The sequence below is a fragment of the Prorops nasuta genome, unplaced genomic scaffold, assembly GCF_024137725.1.
Source record: "Prorops nasuta isolate Cenicafe-Biocafe unplaced genomic scaffold, Cenicafe_Pnas_1.2 PNAS00006, whole genome shotgun sequence".
NCBI lineage: Eukaryota > Metazoa > Arthropoda > Insecta > Hymenoptera > Bethylidae > Prorops > Prorops nasuta.
This window is the reverse complement of record NW_027116803.1, coordinates 10,045,001-10,065,873: the sequence shown is the minus strand read 5'-3', so window position 1 is coordinate 10,065,873 and position 20,873 is coordinate 10,045,001. Positions and strand designations below refer to the sequence as shown.

Sequence of the window (20,873 nt, the reverse complement as noted above, 5' to 3'; positions counted from 1 at the left end):
TCAATAGCTGGTGGTGGCGCACGAGAAGGTCCCGCAATGGGTTCCATGCCAACGTCAGCTGGTTCTGGTTCAGGTGGACAGTGCGGGTGCAAAATGACCTGCATCCTGGAGTCCTCTTCCTCCTTCGTTGACACAAGCAAATCCGGAAGTTCAAGCAACGAATCAACACATGGAGCATCGTCCAAAAGACTCAAATCACTGAAGGAAAGGTCCAGTACATCGGACGCGTTTGCTTCTTCACCTCAAACATCACTTAAGAAAATTTCGACATTGTCGACTAAATTAGGCACCTTGTCACTAGCCATGATTATGGAGTACTGATTTAAGAAGTAGAGCGTCAAGGTGATGAGATGTACGAGTCGGCGGATCAGAAACCGTTGGGATTGTTTGTCAATATTTGTATTTATGCCGGGAGCCTACACAGCTGAGTTAGACTGCGTTGAATTGGTTTATTAGCTGTTTGAACCACAGCTACTCTTGCTACTGAGTCTGAACCAATTATTAAACGAATAATTCGGCCTAAGTTCCACTTGCAAGGTGGAGCATTTGGAGTTTTAATGATAACGATGTCACCCTCACGAAAATCGTTATTTTTAATTTGCCATTTTGGACGAGATTAAAATGATTGCAAATATTCGCCCGCCCATTTTTGCCAAAAAAGCTCGGTAATCCGAGTGGTTTTCTGCCATCGATTCAGTGTAGATTCCTTTAAATCTAGAACGGACATTTCGGGTGGAGCGAGTAAAGCGCGACCAACCAAGAAATGCCCTGCGTTAGACATTCTAAGCTTTCAATGTCATCGCGTAAGCGAGAAAGAGATCTGGAGTTTAGACAGGCTTCAATACGACAAATTAATGTGGTCATTTCTTCGAACGTAGGAAGAAAAGTTCCAAAAATACGCTTTAGATGGTGTTTCACGCTTCGCACTCCGCTCTCCCACAGTCCACCCCAATGAGGAGTAGCCACGGGAATAAATTTCCATTCTATGTCACGTATAGGTTCGAAATCTTTAGATTGTGCATGTTTCAGGGAGCTTTGGAATGCAAGTATCAATTCCTTATTTGCCCCTAGAAAATTTAACCCATTATCAGAGTAAATCGCAGGGGGTTTACCACGACGTGAAGTAAACCGAGCTACAGCCGCCAAGAATGCATCCGTATCGTATTTGGAGACGAGCTCAAGGTGGATGGCACGAGTAGCCATGCATACAAAGACAGCTATATAACATTTAACCGATTTTGAGTTTCGGCCTTGATGCAGTTTTACAAGGAAAGGCCCGGCGAAATCAATGCCAGTATGTTCAAACAGATGGCTACGGTTTACTCGAGCAGTAGGCAAAGATCCCATGAATTGTGTTCCTAGCTTGGCACGCTGACGAACGCAAGCGACGCACCTATGTATTATACTTTTCGCGGCGTTTCGTGCATTAATCACCCAATACTCCTGCCGCAATACTGTCAACGTGAGCTGTAGACCACTGTGCAAGGTCGTAATATGTATATGTCGAATGTGTAGCTCGGTAAGATAATTAGTTAACAAAATAATTGGATGCTTTTGTTTGTCTGACAAAAATGAGTGTTGCAAACGCCCACCTACTCGTAGAACTCCTTGCGCATCTAAAAATGGTGCAAGAGAAAGTAATCGAGAACTTGACGGAACTGACTTTTTGCTTTGCAACGTCAATATATCGTTTAAGAAAGCAGCAGCTTGAATTATTTTCACAACACGCAGTGTTGCAGTACGGAGCTCGAGAGCTGACAATTGAGCGTGTTGACAAACATTTTTTCTACGCGCTCGATCTATAAATCGCAACACGTAGCTAACAACACGAATTAGTTTTGTCCACGACGAATAATTATAAGGAAATTACGGTAAATCTCCTGTGACATGATTTGAATATACTGACGAGGCCTTTATTTCCTCGTTGGTCTCAAACATTAAAGGAGAATTTCCCGATGATTTTTCCCGAATTATTGAGGGTCCTTCACACCAAAGCGTACAGTGTATTAATTGGCTTCGACTAATCCCTCGCGAATTGAGACCTGCAGGATTGGACTTAGTATTGACATAAGACCAATGAGCCTCTGGTAGACTTGATTGTATATATTCTACTCGGTTGGCTACAAAAACTTTCCATTTGGATGAATGTTGTGCAATCCAAGCCAACACGATTTGTGAATCAGAAAAACAAAAAATGCCATGCACTTAACGTTTAAGGATGTTCTACCCCAAAAGTACTATTCACACCGGCGAATGGCTTAACGCGTATAGTGAAGTTGTGGATGCAACTTAAGCTTTTTGTAATAACGGCAACATGGGAAGATGGACACATGTTTTTCGATCTTTATATTGTACTACTTATCCTATTATTTTTCGCATCCACAATTAAAACATATAATTTAAAATGTAGATATACAAATTTAAGTACAATAATAATTTGAAAATATATATTCTCCCTCATTACTAGTAAATATATGTACCGCAGTTGCGCGCGCATATGCGACGCTGCCATATTTACTAACTTTCACGTTTATCGTGTAACAATAAAACTTTGATTTAACTTTTCTCGGCAACGGTACGTGTCTTATTTTTCATTTTTTTTTAAGAGCTGTTAACAAATAAACTGCATAAAGCATTTATTTTTTTTAAAAATCTGAAGAATCGTTTTTCTAATATTAATAAAAATGGTGTGTTTTTAGAAGACTCTCCTATATGTTCCACAGTAAAAGTGATAACTTTGATGTTGAATTTCTCAAGACAGAAACGTGTCATCAATCTCAGATTTGACAATCGTGTCAATATCGTTATATTTAACCCATTTCAATTAAAATTTAAACAATTTTATGAAAATTAATTTGGGATAGAACCTCCTTAAGTGATGACTTGATATGAAGTATTAGTTTAGTCAAATAAGTAGCGGCGACTAGTTCAAGACGAGCAACGCTAATTGCTTTAAGAGGCGCCACTTTGGCTTTTGTCATTACGAGGCTGACTGAGGATTGACTATTATTATTGGTGAATTTAGCATACACCACAGCACTATAGGATACATTTGAAGCATCACAGAACCCTGTAACGTTGCGTTCTCGCAACGTTACTATAGCTGCCATCTAGCGCTTTGCTAATCTCAAGCGCTAGATAGGCGGGTCGCGTACGAACTAGGGAGTCATCAACCGATAAGTATTGATCTAGGATCGATAACTTGTCGGCTCCCTAGTGCCGCGCGATGGGTGTAGCGGGGCAGCGGCGGGACAGGCGCAGGGCCTTACCTGCTCCCGCGGACTGCCCCGACACACGTAGTTTAGATGTCAGAGGTGACACACAGTGCCCGGATCCTTCCCCGCCGCCGATAACTCCGCGACCAAGGCTACAGCCGCTGCCTAGTACAAAAAAGGTGCCAGTGATTTTGCAGCGACTGCAGCCCGGCCGCGAACCCATACCGGACAGCGGAGAATACCAGCCCTTTGGGCCAGTGTCAAGGGCAAGAGGACGAAAGAGAGAGGCGAGAGCGAGAGCGAGAACGAGAGAGAGAGAGAGAGAGAGAGAGAGAGAGAGAGAGAGAGGCGAAAGAGAGAGGAAGCGAGAGAAGAGAGCCAGCCTAGAGTAAGCAGACAGTAGGGTGATTATTCGTTCTGTGAATAAGTCCTGTGACGTCCCGGGGTGTGCTAGGGCTTTAGGGCTCCTAGCACCGAACGGTTTTATAGGGAACCGCTGGCCCTGCTCACCTGTCACGGGTAAGCGGGCAACTTAGCGGAGTGGTCATTCCGTTGGACCTGTAACGCATGTCATATTGTGTAGAATCGCGAATTAGCCAAAGTGTTCGCGATTACATTGACTCGTTTTGAGTTCGACCGTTGACTGGGACGTTCCCTTCAGTCATTTCAAGGCCGCGGACTTAGTATCATTATCGTGAGGACTCGCGACCTCAGGCTTACAGAAGTAAACACTCCGGGTCGTTGTTGTGTTTAAGTACGCGGGAACGGAGCGAGTGCGGGTAACCGTCGCGGGACGCGCACGCGCGGAAAGAGGGACTTATCCGCGTAGCGTCGAGGAGTAGTTAGCCTAGGGATCCGCCGGTGGCGCGCGAGTACCGCGCGACTCGGTGGGGCCGCCGCGAACGCCAACTAGTGGCTCGAGCGCGAGGCTAGCTAGTACGTCATCGGGACTCCAGCCGCGTTCGCACCACTTAGGCCGCGACCACACGTAGGACCTAACGCAACTCCCCAATACCGTGTAACGCGAACCGGATATTGTATTGATTAGTGATATTGTAATAAAGAGAGTTTAACCGAAATTAGCGATTCATTGTATTAGCACCCCATCCCCGATAGTCGCGTACGAGGGTTAGAACCCCCTCTGCATAAATAAATATTCGGGTATTATCAGAAGTACATCGAAGGCGCCCGGGTCTAGTAGGAAATCGCCTATTGGGACGCGAACGCGATCGGTGAGGGATCACTCCTCCCTCCCCTTCGATACTATCCCCAAGGATAGCCAGTAGCGTCACAATTTGACGCCCAATGTGGGGCCCACGGAGTGAGGTCTCGTACGCGGGGTAGAGTGCTAATTTTTTTTGGGGATTTGAGAATAGTTTTTTTTAGAAATTTTTTTTGTTGGGATTAAGAACAATTTTTTTATATAGTAGGTCGAGTAGCGGAAAATTTTTTTTCTCTCGCACCCCTACCGAGGATAGAATTTTTTTCCTTGTAGTTTTTGCGGGATTAGAAATAATTTTGTTGTTGTTGTTTTGGGAGATTAGTATCGGAAGTAGTAAATTATGTCGGATTCCGACAAATCGAGTGGAATGTCAGTACGCGATCGTGAAATATTAACGGAACGTAACGAATTACGACGGTACGCGAAAAATATGCCGCGTAGTAAATTAATCATGGCTCTAACGGACGCGGAGCTAAATACACGCGATAGCTCGGAAGATCAACTACGCGATCGATTTGTGCGTCATAGGTTACGTGAGAGTTTCGGACCGGAAGCAGCTCAGTGGAATCCGCGAGTGGATGAATTGGAACCATTCCACCCCGCCGTCCCACCTCAGCCGCTTCCAACACCGTCGGCGATAAAAACCAACGATGACGAATTAGCGACACCGAAAACGAACCCGAAATTAAGTCGGCAATCGGAAGATGCGCTTCGTGAATTATTTGAGACCCCGCGGGGAGGGGAAACGTCGCGACAGATAAACATGTCAGAAGAGAGTAGCGACTCGAATTTGACATGTATCGATAAAAATCGCAAACTAACGCCGAAACCGAAACGAGGGGTTACGTTTGAATCAGATTCAGACAGGTCGGGCTTCCGAAGGCGTGATCTTGATGAGCGGTCTTCGGAACCACCCAACCGAACCCCAGCGAACCCGGAGTATTCGAGGGAACGAAATGCGCCGGTAGGGGTGGGAAATTCCGCATTAGGAGCGGTTCCGCCCGAATTACTAGCTAGCATCGTGCAGTTAGTAATTGCGTATCAGTCGGCAGGAGCGCAAGGGTCTGCACCGGTCGAAAGGGCACCGGAGATGCCTCAACCCCGCGAAATTAGTAGAGATTCGCCGGGAACAAGCCGGGGTGCGACTAGCCGCCGTCGACAACCCTCCGAATACCAATCGCGAAATAGATCATCGAGTTCGGAAAGATCGAGCGAGTCTAGCTCACGATATTCCAGCCGGAGAGGAACACGGGTAATAGATGCTTTCCGGAAATGGGGTATTCGATTTAAAAATCACGATGCTGACGACGCCGAAGACTTTATAGAGAATTTAGAACATTGCCGCAATGTTTCCGACCTAACGTTTAGCGAGATCAGGGAAACCCTCCCCGTCGTGTTGAGCGGGGAAGCCAAAGCCTGGTTTAAGGTCGAAGGCAGCTCCTGCTCAACATGGCGTGACTTTCGCGAGGCCTTCCTCAGCCAATTCGGGGATGAGGAGGATAACGACGCGAAATGGGAGAAGGCGCGACAACAGACTCAAAGGGAGGGTGAATCGATCAAGGCGTATTTAGTGCGTATTCGGTCGATTCTAAAAGAAATTAGGCCGACCCCTTCCGTCTCGGTTCAATTGGACCTGGTTTATCGAAACCTACGTCCCAATTACCGCCGTAGAATGTTTCGTAGGGATTTTGATTCATTCACGGGATTGCGCGAAATAGGTCGGGAAATAGAAAAGAACGCGGAGATAGATAAGGCGTTTAAACCACCGCCTGGAGCTACGAAAACGCGCGAGGAAGATAGATCGTCGCGTAAAAATCGTGAAGCTCTCTCTGCAGTTTCAGAAAAAAACGAGAAAAAGCCCGAAAAACAGAAAAAAAGCGACGCAACCGGCAAGAACGCGAAGAAATCGGACGACGACAAGCCGAAAAAGAAGAAATCGCGTTCAAGGAGAGGAAAACGCGGTAAATCCAAACGACGTTCGTCTGGATCGACCAGCGACTCTAGCTCGGGGTCAGATAGTTCGCGGGAATCTCATAAGAAATCGTCTAAGAGATCGTCCCGAAGACATTCCGACGAAGGGAGTAGGAAAGAGAGCTCAAGCTATAGCGGACACCGTAGCTGTTCGTCGGACGAGCTAGGTGCTATCGCTGCAGCTCCAAAACAAGGTCAGCGAAGACCAACCTCCTCCTCACGAGCGCCGGGAGGACATGTAGCGGGTCAGTCGCGATATCAGGATCGTGGGGGTCAATTCCGCGACGCAGCGATATGCCATCGTTGTGGAGGACGAGGACACTATGCGAGAGAGTGTCCTTCGCGTGAGCCGACTCAAGCCGCGATTACGCCTGCACCTTGGTGGGCTCAACCAGCCGCCGGGATGCAAGCGCCGATGCCACCGCAACCGGTGACCACACCCGCGCTGTCTTATAATCAAGCGCAGTGGCCACCAACAACGTCCGCGTCGACAATAGGTCAGAGCCTATTGAATAATGTATACGGGAATACGAGAAATCCGGGAAACGGGCAGTAGGGCTCGCGGAGGAAGCTCGCGCGGGCCCGGCTGATAATCTTCGTAAGTCGGGTAGGACAGTACGATTTACTGACCCCGAATCGTGGAGGGACTCATCGGTGAGTAGCACGGATTACGAAGATTACGCGTCGGAAAGCGAACAAAAAGATTTGCGGGACTCTTCGACCTCGGAGTCAGAAGATGAGCCTAATTCGACGCGACCGGACTTTAGCGCCGAAGATTCTAGTGAAGAGAGCGTTTATAGTTTTACCTCAGAAGTAGGAAGACGACCCTCATTAGAAAGTAACCCTGAAGATTCGATAAATGAAACTGAACCGAGTAGTTTATCCGATCATTTGTGTGCTTTGGACGAATTATTGCCCAAGAAGCGCACCGCGACTCTTGGCCAGGTAGGGGGGAAAGGGAACATCATAATCCGAACTCGTCGCTGTGTTCGGAGTGATGCGTTCCCTAATCAACCGAATACCGATGGCCGCTATTATTTGCAGTTAGAATTATTTGGACAAATTTTTCCTGCACTGATAGATACGGGAGCATCGCGATCTTACCTCGGACATCGAACGCTGGAAAGAATCCTAGCGAAGATTGACAGGTCGCAAGATAGAGTCATGCGTACTGCCGATGGTACGGAAACACGAGTAATAGGGGTTATTGCGCTAGAATTAGAGTTAGGAAAAACGAAAAAAGTCATGTATTTCCGCGTGGTACCGGTTTTAGACTACGACTGTATCCTCGGTATGGATTTTCTCCGATTATTCGGAGTTATAATTGATACTTCACGCGATTTATGGCAAACGCGCGACCGAGTAAATTTGAGATTCGCGAAAATAAACGCGGCAAGCTCAAATGAGACACACGTATCTTCGTGTTTTGCTATCGCTGAAATGACTAGCGAGCAAAACGTGGTGCTAGAGAAGTTTCTAAGTGATAACTTCCCCGAGATAGTTGGACCAGTCCCGGCGACTACCCTGGTCAAACATCATATAGATGTCCAGGGTCAGGCTCCAATCCGCCAAGCGGCAAGGAGAGTGTCGCCGGTGATCTATAAAGTAGCGCACGAAGAGGTCGATAAATTATTGGGTGAAGGGATTATCGAACCCTCCACGAGCGCGTGGGCCAGCTGTCCGGTTATAGTACCAAAACCGGGCGGGAAATATCGATTTTGCATAGATTTTCGACGCGTGAATGAGGTAACGCGCAAAGACGCGTACCCGATCCCGCATATCGACAGCATTCTCGATAAACTCCGCCACGCGAGATACATTTCGACGTTAGATTTAAGTCAAGCGTATTTCCAAATACCGCTAGGAGACGAGAGTCGGGAAATTACAGCGTTTATAGTACCCGGAAAAGGACTCTTCCAATTCCAGCGTATGCCGTACGGTCTTACGAATGCTCCTGCGACGTTCCAGCGGATGATGGATCAATTAATTCCACCTGAATTTTATCCGTATGTGTTCGTCTATCTGGACGATATAATCATCGTAACGAACACGTTCGCGGAACACCTAGGATGGTTAGAGCGTGTGTTAAACATTATTCGATTCGCGGGTTTAGAAATCAATCGCGAAAAGAGTAAATTTTGCAGGTCGGAGGTTCGGTTCCTTGGGTATCTGATCAATCGTAATGGTTTAGCTCCGGATCCCGAACGAACCGCACCGTTAATGAATTATCCGCCGCCAAAAGATTTAAAAACACTGCGCCGCTTCCTAGGGATGGTTGGATGGTATGCACGTTTCCTACCCAACCTGTCGAAGGACAAAATTCCACTCGTCTTGTTATTGCATAAAGGCGTGCGCTGGCATTGGGATCAAGAGCAACAGACTTCCTTTGAGCGATTGAAGGAAGCGCTGTGCTCGGCCCCGGTCTTGGCAAGGCCCGATTTTTCGAGACCTTTCCAAGTACAGACAGATTCTAGCGACTATGCAATAGGAGCAGTATTAACTCAGCGACACGGAACTGAAGAGCATCCGATTGTATTCGCTAATCGAGTACTATCCAAAGAGGAGCGGAATTACACGACGACCGAGAAGGAGTGTCTCGCTGTCGTGTGGGCAATTCGGAAATTAAGACCGTATTTAGAAGGCTATCATTTTACGGTTGTCACGGATCACAGTAGTTTGCATTGGCTACACAACTTGAAAGATCCAGTAGGGAGATTAGGTCGATGGGCCCTCGAATTACAACATCATTCGTTCGATGTGGTTCATCGTAAAGGCGCATTGCATCACGTACCCGATGCATTATCACGCGCCCTCCCAGTAGGCACCGAAAATGAATGCGTCTCCGCGGTTAACGAAGAAAATTGTGGAAATTCGAGCGGAAATTTGGTCACCCAGTCGCATATCGACTTCGAGAGCGACCCGTGGTATACAGCACGACGCGGAAAAGTAATTCAGCGACCGCGGGCTTACCCAGACTGGAAAGTTGAGGGAAACCGGCTGTATTGCCATCGGCCGGACGTGATACTCGAATCGATAGGCCGCGATTATGATGAGTGGAAGTTAGTCCTCCCGCGAGAGGCTCGACTTTTAGCCCTACAGGAAGCTCACAATAATACTTCCGCAGGACATGCTGGCGTTCAGAAAACTCACGCTAGAATCTGCAAAGATTACTATTGGCCGGGAGTTTTCAAAGACGCCGTAGCATTCGTACGCGGGTGCACAGTCTGTCAGCAACATAAAGCTGTACAGCTTGCCCCTGTAGGACTTATGGGAACTCGGGTAGTGGAGCGACCATGGACTGTGGTTGCGGGAGACATCATGGGCCCCTTTCCACCAAGTAAGGCCCAACAGCGTTACGTAGTAGTCTTCCTCGACAACTTCAGTCGTTACGTGGAAATGCGAGCGATCCGCACAGCTGACGCCAAAAGCATCTTGAAAGCTTTTAGCGAGCTGGTTATTTACCGTTGGGGGTCACCGGAAATATTTCTTTGCGATAACGGGACCGAGTTCGTAAATAAGGAAGTGACCAAATTTCTAAATGAGCATCAGATTCGGCAATTTACTATTCCGCCGTATCACGCGCATGCTAACCCGGTAGAACGCGTGAATCGGGTAATTAAAACGATGATTAGGATATTTGTAGAGAGCGACCACCGAGACTGGGACGTTCATCTCGCAGAATTCCGTTTCGCGATTAATTCCGCGATGCATTCGTCGACTGGAGTATCTCCCGCGTTACTTAACCTCGGTCGAGACCCAGTAATTACTCCGAATCTACGGCGAGAGATTGAAGGTCCTCGTACGATACTTAGGAGTGACCCCGAAAATTGGGTGGCGCGACTAAAACGTCTTCCTTTGATTCATGATATCGTGCAGGTAGAGATAGAAAAAGCGAGTGCCCGTCAAGCCCGCTATTACAATCGTGGCCGGCGCGATGTCAGGTATCAGGTAGGAGACCTTGTATGGCGGCGCGGCAGACCATTATCGTCAGCTGCTGATAATTTTGCTGCGAAGCTAGCACCATCGTACGAGGGTCCGTTTAAAATAGTTCGCGTAATATCGCCGGTCGTCTACGAGCTTGAAAATCAAGGCCGTAGTAATACGAAGGTCCACGTTTCGGATCTAAAACCGTTTGTCGCGTCGTTTTGCGTTCCGGACGTCGATGAACCGGGTGAGGAAACCGTTGCGGGGGAAGGGGACGACGACCCTGCACCTTCCCCAAAACCGACCGGTAAACGGAAAGGGACTCCGGGAAAACGGAAAATGTCGATCGTGAGCGACTCGTCGGATTCCGCCCCGTCTACGTGGACGGCACGCCTGCGTCCACGTCGAGACCCAACCTAACCCTCGCGAACCTGAGTGCGGACTTGTGTGTGCGAATGGATGAATGTGTGTGTCGCGCGATTTTGTTTATATATATTTTTTTTTTGTGTTTTTTTTTACGGATGCGTGACGAGGCCCTCCTCATTGCAGATGGACCCCTATCTTCAGCAGGTGGTGACCCACTGCTGGCTTCAGGGGATTCCCCTGCCGGGCGCCCTACCAGCAGTGGGCCCACCCACCGCCTACCCACCACCCTCCCACCACCACCAACCCTCCACCCCACACCAGCCAGGGTATTCCCTCCCTCCGCCCCGCTACCCTGAGCAGGGTACCCCCTACCCTCCGGCCTACCATCAAGCCCAGGCCTCTGGGTACACCGGACCGCAGCCCGCTGACTGGGAGGCGGAGAATCGCCGTCTGCGGTGGGAGAACGAGATGCTCCGGCGGGGAGCGGGCTACTCCCGCACCCGTACGGGCACTCGTCCTCCCCCGCAGAGGGTTCCTACGCCACCAGCGGCGGGAATCGGGCCGGCTGTACCCAAGCCGAAGAAGAAAGCGCATCGGGGCAGGCGGGGTGGCCGGAAGGGCCAGGAAAGGACCCAGCAAAGGAAGCGGGCGGAGGAGAGGAAGAAGAAGGAGGAGGAAGAGGATGCGGCTCGACGACAGCGCATCCGCGCTGCCGTCGAGAAGAGGAGGGAGGAGGAACGGGAGAAACGGAGGAAGGAGGAGGCGAGGAAGAGGGAGAGGAAAAGAAGAGGAAGGAAGAGGAGGCAATGGAGGAGGACCTCCTCCTCCTGAACGTCTAATGTGTCCGCGTCTAGTGTTTAAGTTTTTTGTTTGTATAGATTCTATTTTTTTATTATGATCAATATTTTTTTTATTTTTTTTTGTATCAAGCCGGATAATTCTTTTTTTTGTGTTTATGTAGGCCGAATTTTTTGTGTGTGTGTAATAAAGTATGTGTGAATGTTAAGCGAGCGTTTTTATTGTAGGATTGCGCGCACCAGAAAAAAAAAAAGTAAATCGAATCAGAGACACCCCAGGGTCGACTTCAACCGGGAGGAAGTTGACCAACCCCTACGTTGGTCCTAACGAGGGGGGAGTTGTAACGTTGCGTTCTCGCAACGTTACTATAGCTGCCATCTAGCGCTTTGCTAATCTCAAGCGCTAGATAGGCGGGTCGCGTACGAACTAGGGAATCATCAACCGATAAGTATTGATCTAGGATCGATAACTTGTCGGCTCCCTAGTGCCGCGCGATGGGTGTAGCGGGGCAGCGGCGGGACAGGCGCAGGGCCTTACCTGCTCCCGCGGACTGCCCCGACACACGTAGTTTAGATGTCAGAGGTGACACACAGTGCCCGGATCCTTCCCCGCCGCCGATAACTCCGCGACCAAGGCTACAGCCGCTGCCTAGTACAAAAAAGGTGCCAGTGATTTTGCAGCGACTGCAGCCCGGCCGCGAACCCATACCGGACAGCGGAGAATACCAGCCCTTTGGGCCAGTGTCAAGGGCAAGAGGACGAAAGAGAGAGGCGAGAGCGAGAGCGAGAACGAGAGAGAGAGAGAGAGAGAGAGAGAGAGAGAGGCGAAAGAGAGAGGAAGCGAGAGAAGAGAGCCAGCCTAGAGTAAGCAGACAGTAGGGTGATTATTCGTTCTGTGAATAAGTCCTGTGACGTCCCGGGGTGTGCTAGGGCTTTAGGGCTCCTAGCACCGAACGGTTTTATAGGGAACCGCTGGCCCTGCTCACCTGTCACGGGTAAGCGGGCAACTTAGCGGAGTGGTCATTCCGTTGGACCTGTAACGCATGTCATATTGTGTAGAATCGCGAATTAGCCAAAGTGTTCGCGATTACATTGACTCGTTTTGAGTTCGACCGTTGACTGGGACGTTCCCTTCAGTCATTTCAAGGCCGCGGACTTAGTATCATTATCGTGAGGACTCGCGACCTCAGGCTTACAGAAGTAAACACTCCGGGTCGTTGTTGTGTTTAAGTACGCGGGAACGGAGCGAGTGCGGGTAACCGTCGCGGGACGCGCACGCGCGGAAAGAGGGACTTATCCGCGTAGCGTCGAGGAGTAGTTAGCCTAGGGATCCGCCGGTGGCGCGCGAGTACCGCGCGACTCGGTGGGGCCGCCGCGAACGCCAACTAGTGGCTCGAGCGCGAGGCTAGCTAGTACGTCATCGGGACTCCAGCCGCGTTCGCACCACTTAGGCCGCGTCCACACGTAGGACCTAACGCAACTCCCCAATACCGTGTAACGCGAACCGGATATTGTATTGATTAGTGATATTGTAATAAAGAGAGTTTAACCGAAATTAGCGATTCATTGTATTAGCACCCCATCCCCGATAGTCGCGTACGAGGGTTAGAACCCCCTCTGCATAAATAAATATTCGGGTATTATCAGAAGTACATCGAAGGCGCCCGGGTCTAGTAGGAAGTCGCCTATTGGGACGCGAACGCGATCGGTGAGGGATCACTCCTCCCTCCCCTTCGATACTATCCCCAAGGATAGCCAGTAGCGTCACAACCCATAGAGTTCTAATTTATCTGCTTCACTAAGTTGACCATTCCAGCGAGGGATGGTGATTTTTGTTAATTCCCATATTTGCGAGTAGTAAGATATCCATTTGGATTGAATGGGTTCGGGAACCTCGTCATCCCAATTAAGTTTGAGCAACCATGTGGATTGCATTATTTGCTTTAACACAATGGTGAACGGTGAGATCCAGCCTGAAGGATCGTAAATCTCCGCATTTTCCGAGAGTAACATTCGCTTTGTTAACTTAGTGATGGAAGAAGGCAAGATTATAAAACGAAATGAATCAGAGCTGGTATTCCAAGATATGCCCAGCACTTTGCTAGTTTCGTTAAGGTTTTCGCTATTAAAATCAAAATTAGCGTTACTAGAATCCTTAAAGATTTCTCGGAGAGTTGTGCTTGCTGAATTGAATGCCCATTTACTGAGCTCAAATTTACCTTTATCCAATAACTGAACTAATTGAGCTTGGATATCGCGGAAGTGCACAAGGTTGTTAGCTCCAAAAAGAATATCATCGACGTAGATTGAATGAAGTAATATGGATTTCGCAACTGGGAAGTCATCACCATGTTGATTTGCGAGCTCCTGTACTACCTGTGAAGCTAAAAACGGTGCAGGTCCGGTACCGTATATAACCGTGTTCAATTGATATATTTGAGTATTACCAAAATCATCTTTCCAAATTATAGATTGGAATTTTCTGTCTTCCGGACGAATTAGAATTTGGCGGAACATTTTGACAATATCTGTTACGCCAACAAAACGAAAATCACGCCAATTCATAAGAATGACTGTTATATCTTTTTGTAATTTTGGGCCTATTAAGAGTACGTCGTTGAGTGATAGACCACTCTTAGTTTTAGCGGACATGTTAAATACGACACGTATTTTCTGTTTTCCATTCTCGAGCTTGAATACTGCGTGATGAGGCAGGTAAACCAAGGAGTCTGCGTCAATCTCGTTTGTTGTGACCTTCTCCATATGTCCTAACTCCTCGTATTCTCTAATGAATCTAGCATAGCTTTCGGACTGTTCAGGAGATTTATTAATACGACAGAAAACTCGCTTTAAAGCTGATTCGGCTATGCTGCGAGAGGCTCCCAGTGCCGATTTGGAGGACTCTGTCTTGAAAGGCAATGCAACCTGATAGCGGCCTGACGGTAATTGAGTAACGGTGCTCACGAAAATGTCCTCGTATAATTGATCTTCAGGGGTCAAACTATAGATGCTAGGAAATTCTTCAAACTCCCAAAAATCTCGAAGTGTTTTATCGAGGTCACATCAATGAAGAACGTTTACCGTTGCAGTAAGCACGTGCGACGCAAGCGTACCATACACAATCCAGCCAAATAACGTGGATTGTGCTATCAGCGCATGGTTTGATGAATGAATTGTTTGATTCAATACAAGTTGAGGAGAATAATCTGCACCAATTAAAATATCAATTGGATTTTTAGTAGAAGCATATTCATCCGCTAGGTCCAAAGAACCTACTTGAGGGAATTCAAGAGGTGAATAAGACCGAGGACGATAATTCGTGATTTTTGGTAAAATTAATGCCGTCACCTTGAATGAGGCCTGATCAGGTTTAACTGACTGTAAGATGAGTTCAGCTTCGCTCGAGACGCTATGCACAGCACCTCCTCTTACTCCGTAAATCGTTGCATTAACTTTGCGACGTGTAACTCTTAATAACTGGGTTAGGTTTTCCGTCATGAAAGACGTTTCTGAGCCCGGGTCGACTAAGCCTCTAATAATAATTTGACGGTCATTTGGTGCTTTTGCTTGCGCGAGAAAAATCGCAAGGAGTACCGTGCGTTTATCCATAGCACTCACATGAACAACCACCGAAATCGAGGACTGATCAATGGTTTAAAGACTAGTGGGTGCACTAGATTGAGATGGATTGCGCTGAGGCGACGGATTAGATTGTTTCTCAAAATGCAAAAGTGTATGATGTGCCTTGGAACATTTTATACACCGAGAATTACTTCGGCAAGACGATATCGAATGTCCAGATCTCAAGCAATTGATACAAAGTGAGTTGTTTTGCGCTGCTTTATACCTGGCTTAAGGGTTCAAAGCAATAAAAATATTGCATTGATAAAAAGGATGATCCGCGTCACAATAAAAGCAATTTGTTTTGTCAACAGTTGCGTTGTGTGACTTCAACGAGTTAGGACGAGAAGATTTATCAGTGTTTTGTTTACCACCTTTGAATTTGGTACTAATCGATTTGAGCATATTAATCTGCTCGGTGATAAAATCTACAAACTGAGTGAAAGAAGGATATTTCAATACACATCTTATTTCCTTCTCCCACTCCACACTAAGAACTTGATCTAGCTTGTTTGTGAGTATGTGGACCAGTATGGCACTCCAACCATCAACTGGATATCCTAATTTCCTCAACGAGTCAAGCGCAACTATAGTTATATCGCGCAGTGTTTTCATGGACATGAGATTGTCAGAATAGACTTTCGGAATGAGCGTTAGTTTGCCAAGAAGGTTGGACGTAATGATTCGTTCATTTGTATACCTAACTATCAACGCATTCCATGCTGTTAAGTAACTATCGTGACTGGCGGCTAAGGATCGAATTACTGAGCTAGCTTCTCCTTGAAGACATGCTTTTAAATAATGAAATTTTTTAACACCTGGTAATGTCGAATTATCGTGAATCATTGATTTGTAGGAGTCAAAGAATGTTGACCACTCAGAATAATTACCACTAAACTTGGGTAAATCTAACTTAGGAAGTTTCAATGAGGGAACATGGGTCTGCCTAGCAGCGGTAGGAGCGACTTGCTTACCGCTTGAAATCTGGATTTGTTCTAAAATGTATTCTTCTGCAGTCAAATACGCCGTGATAGCTCGCTCATAAGTATTCTGTGTCGTATAGTTAAGCTGTTGCAAATCTTTCTCCGACAAATAATTGGTAATCGTTGCATGATTCGAATGTATTTTCGCGAGAGTTTCCTTTGCACTAGCCAGACGACCATTTAAATAAGAAACGGTAAAATTACCTACACCACGCTTTTTCGTGTTGACTAGTAGCCGATCTAATTCTGTGCGATAAAGGTCAACGTGACCCGCGCACATGAGTATTTCCTCCTGCGTTACCATTTTGCCACCAGAGACACTCTCCCAGCTACTTCGAAGAATCACCAATCAAAATTCAACTCAATTGAATATGTACCGGTTATATCCGGCTCGAAGGACCATAAATTTGTTTGAAAATTGATTGGATGATATCCTCTAATAATTATAGGAGAGGAGGACTCTAGGTGATAAAATAACACTGAGAAAATCTGGTAGAAAATCTGTTAATTCAACATCCAGGGAATACAGAATACAGAGAATAAAATTCGCTCACAAAGGAGACTGAGTATATCGTAATAACCTACCCACTATATCGCACTGACTAGCTACGTAATCCCAACTTTGGATAAGACCCCAGGTCCCCGGGTAGGATACCTCGCACCTGAGAATCCCAGGCAACGAAGTTAGAGCAGGAAGGACGACGTTCTCCTGGAGACCAAGCAACCTACGAGGAAGAAGAATTGCGAACTAGGAGTCCTAGTGGTGTCGCAGGAAAGAAGGAATGACTAAGCTGCTAATGATACAAAAGTTTGACAGAGTCTAGAGCCTAGACTGACTGAAACGAGCCGCGCTTATCACGGAACTCTTGGGCAGTTATATATACAATGGACCCAAATCATAACAGCGAGAGAGAGCTCCGCGCCGAGGGCAACCTATCGACCTCTGTTGGAGGTAGAACCAAGAGAGACAGAGTGTGAGCGGGAGCGAGACAGCCTGAGAGTCCCAGACCGCTCGCACCGACACTCCAATCTCCAACAATAGCATTTAACTTTATAGAATTATATTGTTCCAAATAATATGTAGTTGTATCAATTCCCATTACTTTAATATCCAATCAAAATCTATGTGGATCAACGTGTAGGATATTTACTATTAAACCAGTAATAATTCTATTTTCAAAAGCAGATTCTACATTTTCCCAACGGCAAACATTATTTAATGATGATTTTTTTATTTCACTACTGCTACTACCACTATTACCACCATCAGACCAAAAATTATATAATAAAATTTTCTTATAACTTTTAAATTTTGCAATTTTCGCCAAAATATGTTGTTGTAATCCTATACTTATTGTATGCTTTTTTTCATTAACACTTTTCAAATATTCTAAAAGATTTTCAATAAATTCATCACATTCTTTCATCCATTTTTGTTTTTCAATAACAGTATGGATTAATGTTTATTGTTCCGTAAGATTCTTCTCAACTCTCAATATAAAAGTATGTTAGTCGTCACTCATTTTAACCGTTTCAATATTTGATCTTAGCACAGCAACCGTCGTAAAAAAACAGAAACTCTTGTACGAATAAAGAAATATTTTATACATATATTCTTCTATACTAAGAAAAAACACATTAGTGGGAGAATAGAATAAGTTATAAGTGGGAGAAAAAAAAAGTGAGGAAATATTAGGTATGCGGTTAGAAGTAGATTATATAACATACTTTGAAACAATGTAATCGTGTGTGTCATTTATAGAGTTAAAAGTTTTAGTATATGGACTAATTTGATTTATTGATTCTTTCTCACCATTATTCTTATTATTTTTTTTTATTTATATTAATAAAAACCAAACAAACTTTCCATTAAATTTATTAGTTTTTCAACTAAGGAGTATGTTGGACACTCTATTCTAAACAATGATAGATCAAATTTGTTAGTCTTTGTAATAATATTACGAAATTCATCGAATTCTCGGTAATTACCATCCTGAATTATATAAATCTTGCCATTGTTAAACTTAAATAGTGACATTTTACAGTTGAAATTGAAAATTGTTGGAAATACTTCATTCAGTACCCCATAGCTTATATCCTTAAAAAGTGCACAATTCTTGAATATTCTCACATAATTAAAATCAAAGATAATGAAGATAGTACCCATATTACTTAGAAAAGCTGCCTGAATTCCATCATGCGGTACTTCACTTCCAAAAAGTTGTTGATACGTTTTTGGATGGTCATTAATAAGTTTCAAAGATTTTGCATTAAAAACATAAACATAATTATTAGAATATACGGCAATCTCATCTAATGATACTTCATGTTGTAACGAAGCATCCGCTCGTAAAAATAATTTTCGTTTCGCTCTGTCTTTTCCTTACTATCGTAAAAGGGAAGAGCAGGCGCGCCACCTGTGCGACCCCGCGATCATTACGCTTAATAGCTTCGATCGCGGGTCGATCCGCGCACGCGCGACTGTAATTTTCTCGCGTGCCACTGTCCTCCCGACTCACTCGTGATTTTGGGACTAGCGAGTCTGGACGTACTCCTTTTTGTTTCTCCTTTTCTCTGTCGTCCATTTTTATATCTCGGTATGGGCATTGCCCTGTAATTATTTACCTGGGTAGGATAGTGCGTAATTAGTGCATCAAATAGTAGAGTCGAAATTAGGAGCATAGCAGGAGGTGTAGCAGTCCACCTGGTAGTAGAGGACACGTACCGACGCATGCAGCATGCAGCATCCTTGACTCTTCTCTATGGCCTAAGTAGCATTAGTTCCCAGGTAAAACCTGATTTCCCTGTAGGAGGAATCAGGACTTCTTTTTGATTGTCTTTTTTATTCATTCTTTCTTGTCCTCGAGCTTTGTCCGGCAGTAATTAATTGCCTAACGTTCGATTAAATCGTTATTCCTCGACTCGCGGAGGACTATTTAATTCGGGCATTTATTCTTCGTTCGGTTACGTTGCTTTATTCGGGAACGGTTTATAGAGTAGAAGGCTAAGGTTTATGGGTCGCGAATCGCGTAGTGAGTCCCTGTATTCTGGAAATACGTGGTAGGACGAGGTGTAGTCCCTCGTCGGAGGAAAGAAGATTCAGAGCCTCCTCGAAGATTGTCCGACGCGTGCCCGTGCGAATCTCCCTGCCTTGGCCGTTCCCACATTTATTTTCAGATAAATTTTATGAAACATCTTGGTCCACACTTGAGATGAGTTTCCAGCCGGCCAACCGCGGAGGCATATTATGCAAAATTTCCAGCGAACTGGCGCCCAGAACTAACACCATCGGATGAAATAATTAATTCAATTGAGTTAATGCGAAATAGAATTTATGTATAGCTTCATTTTTGTTCGCGGAAATAAAATTGTGATTTTTATATATTAAGAATTGTAACGAGACTTCATTTAATATTTCCTAGCCATCAAACCTCCGTGTGTCTTGTCGTCCGTTTCTGGTCCCTGCCCTCCCCTGGCAAACCAAGGCCGAATAGCGTTCGATAAATATTCTTTTAGGGAATCTCCTGGAGTGAAAACATTATTCGAGGCCAAACCGTGAAACGTGACGGTACAAATGGCGCTCAACGTGGGGCCCGCCAAGACGCTTAGGGGATAAAACATTACATTTTTATTAATTAATCTCATTATTTATATTTAATTCTTATTATAGTTATTAACAGTTTTAGAAATAGAATATTCCAGTCAATAATAGTTTTACTGTAGGAAACCTTGAGTCTAGCATCGGCTGTGTAGAGTGGGACAGCGCGAGGTCGCGGACTAAAACAAAGTTGTTTACGTTCGTGCGCTCGAGCAGTGATGCCGATCTGCGGACGGCCGGACTCCCCACCATCCGTCCGCGAACTCACCAACATGGCCAGGGATGCCTGCATCCGTGAGTCAATCCCACTCATGTTCCTACTCCCTAGTAACTCACACCATTGCAGGGATGCATAGGTGTCTCGGCTTGCGTCGCTCAAGTTCGATGAGCGTCGGTTGTCAGGGGTGCGAAAGAGAGCGGAATAATTTTCTCGGATCTCTCTGTCTCGAACCCGAACTGACTCGAACTGAACTTCGTTCAGCCGACGAGCTAGAATCCTTTTGGGGTGGCAATTTCAACTTTTCCTTTCGTAGATTCCGGTTCAATTACTGTAAAAAAGTTTCGTATGATGATAAAGAAATGTTAAAATTGTTTTATTGTATTATTAAATAATAAATGAAGACAATATATTAATACATTGGAATATAATAATGTACAATTTTAAATTCCCACACCTCTTTATAAGCAATTAAAGTGTTTATTTATTTCTCCATTAATTATAATCATTAAACAAAATTAAAAAAAAAATATCCAATAAGACTCGAACCCGCGACAATCTGCGTTGCGAGCAGACACTTAGCCACCTGTGCTACACAACCTTTTGACATTTCTTGTATAAACGGACAATGTAAACGGAGGTTCTCGTGAAATGATACTTATCGTATTTCTTTCTTCAACATAGTTTTAAAGCTGAAATCGTATGCAGAGTTATAATTGCACAATATATGTATGAGGCCGAATAGAAATTATGCAAATTAAAAATATTCGAAGATGTTAATGCAAACGCTATTTAGCATTATGAAGCATGAAATATAATAAACGTATATTTTCAGAAAAAAAATAACAATGGAAAAATATGTTTCTTTGCTTTGTAACGAAGTTCCCCGTTACGTATGCAAGATACCGAATAAAAAGTATAAAAGCTACCGAACAGTGGATATTATTAATCTCTACGTT

At 45.4% G+C, this 20,873-nt stretch overlaps 2 protein-coding genes across 2 annotated transcripts; both read right to left on the bottom strand.

Moving 5' to 3' along the window:
• Positions 1 to 714: 714 nt before the first annotated feature.
• Positions 715 to 2,332, bottom strand: LOC136774680 (uncharacterized). Its single transcript, XM_066729093.1, has 3 exons — positions 2,248 to 2,332; positions 1,871 to 2,204; positions 715 to 1,819 (listed from the first exon to the last, which is right to left on the bottom strand). The coding sequence occupies exons 1-3, from the start codon at positions 2,330 to 2,332 to the stop codon at positions 715 to 717; spliced, it is 1,524 nt and encodes a 507-aa protein (XP_066585190.1).
• A 10,486-nt stretch (positions 2,333 to 12,818) lies between these two features.
• Positions 12,819 to 15,104, bottom strand: LOC136774679 (uncharacterized). The gene is made up of 3 exons (XM_066729091.1): positions 14,609 to 15,104; positions 13,264 to 14,533; positions 12,819 to 12,966 (listed from the first exon to the last, which is right to left on the bottom strand). Exons 1-3 carry the CDS (start codon positions 15,102 to 15,104, stop codon positions 12,819 to 12,821), a joined length of 1,914 nt encoding a protein of 637 aa, XP_066585188.1.
• Positions 15,105 to 20,873: the final 5,769 nt, after the last annotated feature.

Coding starts and splice junctions, on each gene's coding strand:
- LOC136774680 (XM_066729093.1), bottom strand. CDS start 2,332: ATGTGTCCATCTTCCCATGTTGCCGTTATTACAAAAAGCTTAAGTTGC. Junction 2,205..2,247: donor ACGCGTTAAGCCATTCGCCG/GTGTGAATAGTA, acceptor TTAAACGTTAAG/TGCATGGCATTTTTTGTTTT. Junction 1,820..1,870: donor CATGTCACAGGAGATTTACC/GTAATTTCCTTA, acceptor TCGTGTTGTTAG/CTACGTGTTGCGATTTATAG.
- LOC136774679 (XM_066729091.1), bottom strand. CDS start 15,104: ATGGATAAACGCACGGTACTCCTTGCGATTTTTCTCGCGCAAGCAAAA. Junction 14,534..14,608: donor ATTTGGCTGGATTGTGTATG/GTACGCTTGCGT, acceptor AAACACTTCGAG/ATTTTTGGGAGTTTGAAGAA. Junction 12,967..13,263: donor AAATTAGAACTCTATGGGTT/GTGACGCTACTG, acceptor GAGTTGCGTTAG/GTCCTACGTGTGGACGCGGC.